This window comes from Plasmodium falciparum, assembly GCF_000002765.6.
Source record: "Plasmodium falciparum 3D7 genome assembly, chromosome: 6".
Classification (NCBI taxonomy): Eukaryota; Apicomplexa; class Aconoidasida; order Haemosporida; family Plasmodiidae; genus Plasmodium; species Plasmodium falciparum.
The window spans coordinates 152,501-160,455 of NC_004327.3; the positions used below are offsets into that span (position 1 = coordinate 152,501).

Genomic DNA, 7,955 nt, shown 5'->3' on the forward strand with positions numbered 1-7,955 from the left:
ATATATATATATTTCTGCATATATTTGTTCAATTTTAATTTTATCTCTTATTCATATTTTTTTTGGGGGTCTTCTTCATCTTGGTCTCCCTTTCCTGAGCAGTCTGAACAGTAAAAAGAAGAAATAATAAAATAATAATAATTAATAAAATAAATAAAGGAGACATCTTATATATATATAATATATATTTTTTTTTATTTATATATATTCATCTGTTTACCATCCAAGGAACTAAACAGCCCAGGAATACCCAGTTGGACATAACTCCACCAATTAAAGGATAAACCTTCGAATATATCACAAAGGATATTTTATATATAGAAAGTTTCATTATATTTTCAAACCTTTTGGAGTGTAATAAAAAGGACTTTACTTCAGTGAAATCTGGAAAGACGAGAAAAAAAAAAAAAATAAAATAAAAAATGGAATGAAAAGAATATACGATGTAATAATATATATATATATAATTTTTTTTTTTTTTTTTTTTTTTTTTTTTTTTTTTTACCTATTGTTGAAAAATGGATTGGAAATCCGACGAACGTATGGTTGGGGGGAACCGGAAATTTATAATATTGCCAATTAAAATATTGTTCTTCCTACAAATAAGAAACATATACACATATAAAAAAATTATTATTATACACGTATGCTATATTTTATTTTTTATTTTTTTATATTTTGAATAATTATTTACCAGTGAATAATACCAATTCCATTGAGATATTTGATGAGCTACATATTTGGACGTTGGATTTAATCTTGACCATGTTTTGGGAGGATAAGAAAAATCTTCCTTTGTTTTTGATGGATTTTCAACTTGTGGATTTCTTGCCTCTCCAACGTGATCATACATATTTGTTGCAAGTTGTTCATTTCTATTCATAATATATTGATCATGTTGTTGCATTTGTTTATCATTCTCGTTCTTATTATATACGATATTCTAAAAAAATAAAATATACACAAATGTATATTTATGCATATGTTTATTTATTTTTTTGTTTATACAACATATGTATATATATATATATATATATATATAGTTATTTGTTTATATAATTATATTTATTCATATATTCACTAATATATTTATCCATATATTCATTCATATATTTATTTATTTGTTTATTTTTTCTTTTTATTCCCTACTCGATCAATTCCCATTTGATCATAATTCATTCCAAACACATTTTGGTCCCCATACATTTGATGTTCACTTTGTGTAACAAATTTTTTCTTATTTCTTGAAGCAACTAATTCTTCATCATTTGATATATCACAATTATTTGTTATGTGTTCATTTATGATTTCCCTATTTGAAGGAATTAAATATATAGGTCTTTTTGTAGAATATCTATGCCCTTCTTTAGTTCTTCTCAACTTATTTTTAATGGAAAGGAACTTATATTTTGACAATTTTGTTTTCACTCTGCTTAAATTATAAGCACATTTTAAATTTATTAATATATTTCTATCTATTTTTTTCTTAAATTTTCTTTTCGAGAATAATTTTAAATTATTTTTCATAACATGATAATTGTTATTTTTAAGATCATTTTTGTAAAGAACGTTACAATAATTATTATTATTATTATTATCATCATTATAAGAATTTTTTTTTTTTTTTCTCTCTTCCATTTCTTTATATATTTCTTTTGATGGTATAAAAAGATACCCATGCTCTTCCTTATTCCTAATATTTTTTATATATTCAGAATAATTATCTGTTTTTTTGATATTTGTATTAGCTCCCAATTTTTTCATCAAATAATTATTTGTATCTATAAAATTAGCAAACATTTCTTTATTTACTTTTCCTATATTATTATTCATCCATAATTTTTTACCTCTTAATTCATCCTTTATACGTTTTGACTTCTTTTCTAAACGTTTTTGTAATTTCCATAAATAATTATGTTTCTTATTGTATTTCTTTATAAATTTGTTAGGTATGTTCTCCATATGTTTATAATATCCCTCTTCCTCTTCAATATTTTCATCCTTATCATAATAATATTTTTCCTTCATTTCTTTATAAATCTCTTCACAATATTCATCATCACAATATTCATCATCACAACATTCATCATCACAACATTCATCATCACAACATTCATCATCACAAAATTCATTGTAAATGTCACAATTACTTTTCTGTCGATTCGTATCACTGCATAAATTATTAAGCTCTCCTTTAAATATATTATTTTTATTTTCCTCCAACACATCCTTTTTTTTCTCATGTTCAATATTTTCTTTACGATGTACTGCGGACATACTAAATCGTTTAATATTTTTCCTTTTAACATTCTCATCATAATTATTCAACACATTAGCACTATTGTCCTTATTAAAAACATAATTTTTTATATATTGCTCTTTTCCATTATTATATATTTCATCATTCATTCCATATATATAATCATTTGGTATATTAGTTAAATGTTGTTTTTTTTCTTTATTCATCATTTCAATATTTTCAACTGGATGATAAGAATTATAAAAATTTAAATCCTCCTTATTCACATATTGTGCTTCTATATTTGGATAAAAATCATTTTTATATTGACTCCATGTATTTTTCCCCTCCACTCTACCTACCATTTGATTAGTTTCATTCCCTTCTTGGATATTTCCCTTTGTTTCATATGTTTCAAAATTTTCTCCTTCGTTTTTCTTCTTCTTCTTCTTCTCTTCTGAGTATTCATAATTTTCTGGTTTGGTATTATAATTATTATCCAAGTTTAGTTTATATTCGCATAGGTCTATATACATTTCTAGAAAATATCTTATTTCTGACGATTCGTTAAAATTCGTTTCTAGTCCCTCCTTGTTTCTCATGAAGAGAATCATTTCCCTGATTTCTTCTTCCAAATCTTTGGTGTACTTAACCCTAACACACAGAAAAAAAAAAAAATGAAATAAAAAAATAAAATAAAATAAAATAAATAAATAAAATAAAATAAAAATGTAGGAAAATGAGATAATTATTAATCTGCAATATAAGATTATATTAAATATAATAAAATATATATATATATATATATATATATATTTTTGTGACCATTTATTTTTATTTTTATGTTTATTTTTATCATTACGATAGTTTGTCACTCAAAGGAGTAGAAATAGTAATTTCGTTTTTTATTTGAGAAGGGGCATGGTTAAGGAAAGGCCTCCAATGATAATTATTTTCCAAATCATATAGAATACAAGAGGGATGAAGATTTTGCATATTTCCATATAATTGTTGATCATTAAATACTATTTCTATGGATGAATATGGAACATAGGTTAATGTATTTTCATAATCTAAAAGAAACATCTTAGGAGATATAGGAATATACTTTGAAAAATTCTCTAATAAATATTTTAATGTTTTATTACACTTATATGTATCATTTTTTTCATATTTTATTTCAAACATATTATTAAAAAATTCTTCATCATTATATAATATTTCATCGACATTTACTTTTTCATCCTTCATTTTCTTTTCACCATACATATCCATAGAATATAATTTGTTTTCTTCTTTCATATCATATTCTTCTCTTATTTCTCTTTCTTTCTTTTTTAATTCTTCTAAACCATACTTAACAAAATTCATTAAATATTCACCACTGTAATATTTATTATCCTTTTGCATATTTATCTTTCTAAGCATTTCATTTTCCATTATGATATCTGAATTTTTTAAAAAATTATTATTATTCCATCTATTCTTCAAATGTATAATGCATTTGTTAGTCACTTCCCAAAAGCATACCCACCCTTCTTCGTGTCTAGTCATAACCCAATAATGTTCCTTCTTCCCATTATTTATAGTTCCTTAAAAGAAAACATAAAAAAAAAAAAAAAAAATACATATATATATATATATATATATATATAAATATATATATACAATTTTGTATGCAACTACCTTTGCAAACATATGCATCATATTCCAAGCCCTTCAAACAACAACACAATAAAAGAACATGATCTTGAATTGTCCCCTTTTTATAGGATAAAAAAAAATAGGGCGATGTAAAAATGGATGATTCGTCCTCATTTTCTATATATTCAATATTGTTCAGCCAGTGAAACAGGGGGCCTAATAAATAATGCAACATAATATATAAATATATATATATATATATATATATATATATATATAAAAGAATTTATCGTTGATTTATTGCTGTATCTTTACCAGGGGTTGACACTTGTGCAGGTAAATTAATCGATGTAACAAAACTACACAAGGGATAATAGTTATTATCAAAATCGTTTCTGCTTATACAAGGAAACCTATAAGCAAAAAAATGTATAACGTATGTTTGGAATGTATATATATATATATATATTTATTTATTTATTTTTTTTATTACTTTCTATTTTTAATTGCCTTTGGAAACCATTGATTATATGTATCGTTAAATTTGGAAAAGTCCTTTTCCCATCTATATAAAATAAGATATAATTATATATATATATATATATATATATATATATATTTTTTATTTTAAATAAAATAAATATACAATATATTTGTAAAATACTAAAAGTTATTTACATATACTATCATATATTAACTCTTCAAACATATTTTCTTGTCATGTTAAATACCTTTTTGACATGGACTTATATATGATAGAAGAATTTTGAACCTTCTCCTCTTTCATAAAAACTAGATTTTCTGGAAGGGGAGGAATTACAAAAGCTTCCACAGATATTGTGGACTCTTTCTTGGTATGTATGTTTTCTTTATTTAATGCTTTTAAATGAACCTTAGAGTACATTAATTCTGAAGGTAAAAAGAGATAAATAACATAAATATATATATATATATATATATATATTTATATTTATTTATTTATTTATTTATTCATTCATTCATTCAATTACCTAATGTATTTTTATAAACAATCGTCTTATATTTCTTCACGTAATAATCATCATAATTATCAACGGAGGGATCCATACGTCCACTTCCAAATTGGTTATAATCTTTATAATCATTATATTGAGATGTACTTTTAGTATTCTCCTAATAAGGAAAAATAAAATATACATACATACATATATATATATATATATATATATATAAGTGTGATAAATCATATGAAAACATATGCATACTTAAAATATACATATTATATATCCTCTTTATACTAACCTCAGCTAGTGATCTAAAATCTTCTGTACCATAATTAAATATGTCAGCAAAAGGTAACTCAAAAATTCCTAATATAGTAGAATAAATTTCATTATTATTATGAACTTCAAAACATATATCTCCCTTTGATATTAAATCTATCGGTAATACATTTCTTATTAAATGTTCATTTGTTAATTCTTTTTTATCAACCAATCTTATAGGATAATATAAATTCTGATAAAAAAATGGAGATGTAGTTTTAGTTACTGTATCGGTTTTATTAACCATCCCATCCCACTTGACCCAAACATTTATATTAACATTGTTTAAATCTACACTGCTGATGGCTAAATTCTCACATTTAATTACTCTAAAAGGAAAACAAAATAATGAAACTAATGTAAATATTGAAAGATCAACATATAAAAATATATAAAGCACCTTTCCCCCCAACAAAAAAAAAAAAAAAAAAAAAAAAAAAATTACACATATATATATTATTTATATATGTGCAAACCTTATTACTAAATAATGATCATTTAATATTAATTGATTAACTAAAGTTGCATCACTTAATGGTTGGCTAGGCCTCTGTATGTTTATATCATTTTCTTCCATCCCATAACTATTAATAAAACATTTTATATTGCCCACTATCTCTCCTTGCTTAAATCGGCTTTTGTCTAATGTTAATTTCTTTACAATTCCTCTGATAAGAAAAAATAATGTAAATAAAAATGTAATTTTAAAGTATAAATAGAAACATGTTATAAATAAACATAATCATATATACATATATTTATATGTTAATCTAACTTAAAAAAGGGATATTCTGTGACAGATTTTAGAGATATGATACAAGATCCCAACAAAATGGGCGGTTTATATCTATAATTTGAGTTATAGCAAAGCACCTAAAAATATATATATACATATGTATATAATTTAAATACCAAACATTTACATATATATATATATATATATATATATATATATTTATTTATTTATTTGTTCATAATAATATATATAGAATCATATATTACCGTAAGTATAAAAAAAGCATTCGCCAATTGTTGGTATGTTCCTATGAAACAAAAATATCCTGGATAAAGCCAAAAATTATTTGACGAATTATAAGAACTATGTATTATCCAATCTCTTTCACTTAAAGGAAATTTAAATCTCAAAAATTTTGGAAGCTTTTTTAAATAAGTTGGCATTTCAGCAGTAGATATAAACCACCAACTATCTAATGCCATATGAAATTCAAATATTTCTGATAGTTGCATATATACCTACATAAAAAAATAATAAAATAAATAAATAATAAAATAATAACAATACAAATATACAATAATTACAAGAATTATATATAATACATATATGTGTATATATTACCCCCAAACGTTGTGTTTCAAAAATTATGTTTTTTTTCTCTATTTTTCTTTTTAGTATAATGTTCATGTCAGGTTCAGCTTCGATTATATCCTTTAACGTCTTTTTGGCACATGCATATAATTCATTAAATACAAGTCCTTTTATTTGCCACATTTCTATTCCTAATTCAAAATTTTCTAAATCATTATATGATATACTCATTTCTTTTTCTGTCCATATTGGCACTGTACAAAATTGTTAAAATGGAAAGCATATGTATATCTATATCATATATATATATATATATATATATATATATATAAATTATGTATTTGGATTTATTCTTTTTTACATGGAACTCTCAAGTATTTAACTTCTCCTGCTTCGAAAGTATACCCAGGAGTATACAAAACTTCGTTCTTCAAAGACCCATAAAGTTTTAGTTTTCTATAAAATAATATGTATAAATAAATAACATACATACATATATATATATATATATATATATATATATCTTATAGGTGTAATAAAAACATTTTTGAACCTACTTGTTTCCAAAAGATACTAAGTAAAAATTCTTCTGTTTTTGACTCTCTAAATTATGAATATATTTTATAAAAAATTCTAAACGCCACAATCTAGGTTTTAGCATTGGGTTATAGAATTCTTTCATACTTTGCTCTCTCTAAAAAAAAAAATATATATATATAAAAATATATATATAAAAAAATATATACATAATAACCTTGTGCTTGATATATATATATATATATATATATATTTATGTATTTTCTTAAATAAAACATATTTGATTAAATATATGTATTATATTGATCTGTTTACTTTTAATTCCTCATATAAATCAAGAAATGGCTCTTCTATATCCTCTTCATCATCAGTTGTACTTATGCTCTCCTCACTCATAACTTCCTCCTCTTTTATTTTAATTGGTTTAGTCATCTTACTGGACAAATAATTCTATATACATTTCAAAAAAAAAAAAAAAGTATATATGTTTATATATATATATATATATATATATATACCATATTACATAAATGGACATGTTTTATACATATACTTAATATATAATATGAAAATTTTGTTTATTTATTGTATCATTTTATTTTTATATAATAACCAATTTTTTATTTATGTCCCTTCCATTATAATCTTCATCAAATAAAGGTACTTCTAAAAAATGATCCTTTGGTTTTCTTTCATTTCCATCATCATCATAGTCCTTTCCTTCATACTCTTCTTCAGTAATATATTCTTCACTCAAATGTTCTTTCTTGTATTCTTCTTTGTATAACCATATTTCATCATTAAGCTCACCTATATGAACTTGTTTTTTTAATTTCCCTTTTTCTAAATCTTTATTTTCTTCATTGTAATAAAATATATCCTTTAATTTATTTATTAAAAACAT

The 7,955-nt window shown here is 22.7% G+C and overlaps 1 protein-coding gene across 1 annotated transcript; it reads right to left on the reverse strand.

The window, feature by feature from the left end:
• Positions 1-40: 40 nt before the first annotated feature.
• On the reverse strand, positions 41-7,955 carry PF3D7_0603800 (centrosomal protein CEP76, putative; the record flags this gene model as incomplete). Its single annotated transcript, XM_960935.2, has 20 exons — positions 41-103; positions 221-384; positions 506-596; positions 695-943; positions 1,150-2,893; positions 3,102-3,831; positions 3,926-4,099; positions 4,199-4,296; positions 4,377-4,448; positions 4,615-4,792; positions 4,894-5,035; positions 5,165-5,516; positions 5,664-5,855; positions 5,963-6,060; positions 6,190-6,441; positions 6,545-6,768; positions 6,876-6,970; positions 7,072-7,208; positions 7,367-7,501; positions 7,665-7,955. The coding sequence occupies 20 exons, from the start codon at positions 7,953-7,955 to the stop codon at positions 41-43; spliced, it is 5,481 nt and encodes a 1,826-aa protein (XP_966028.2).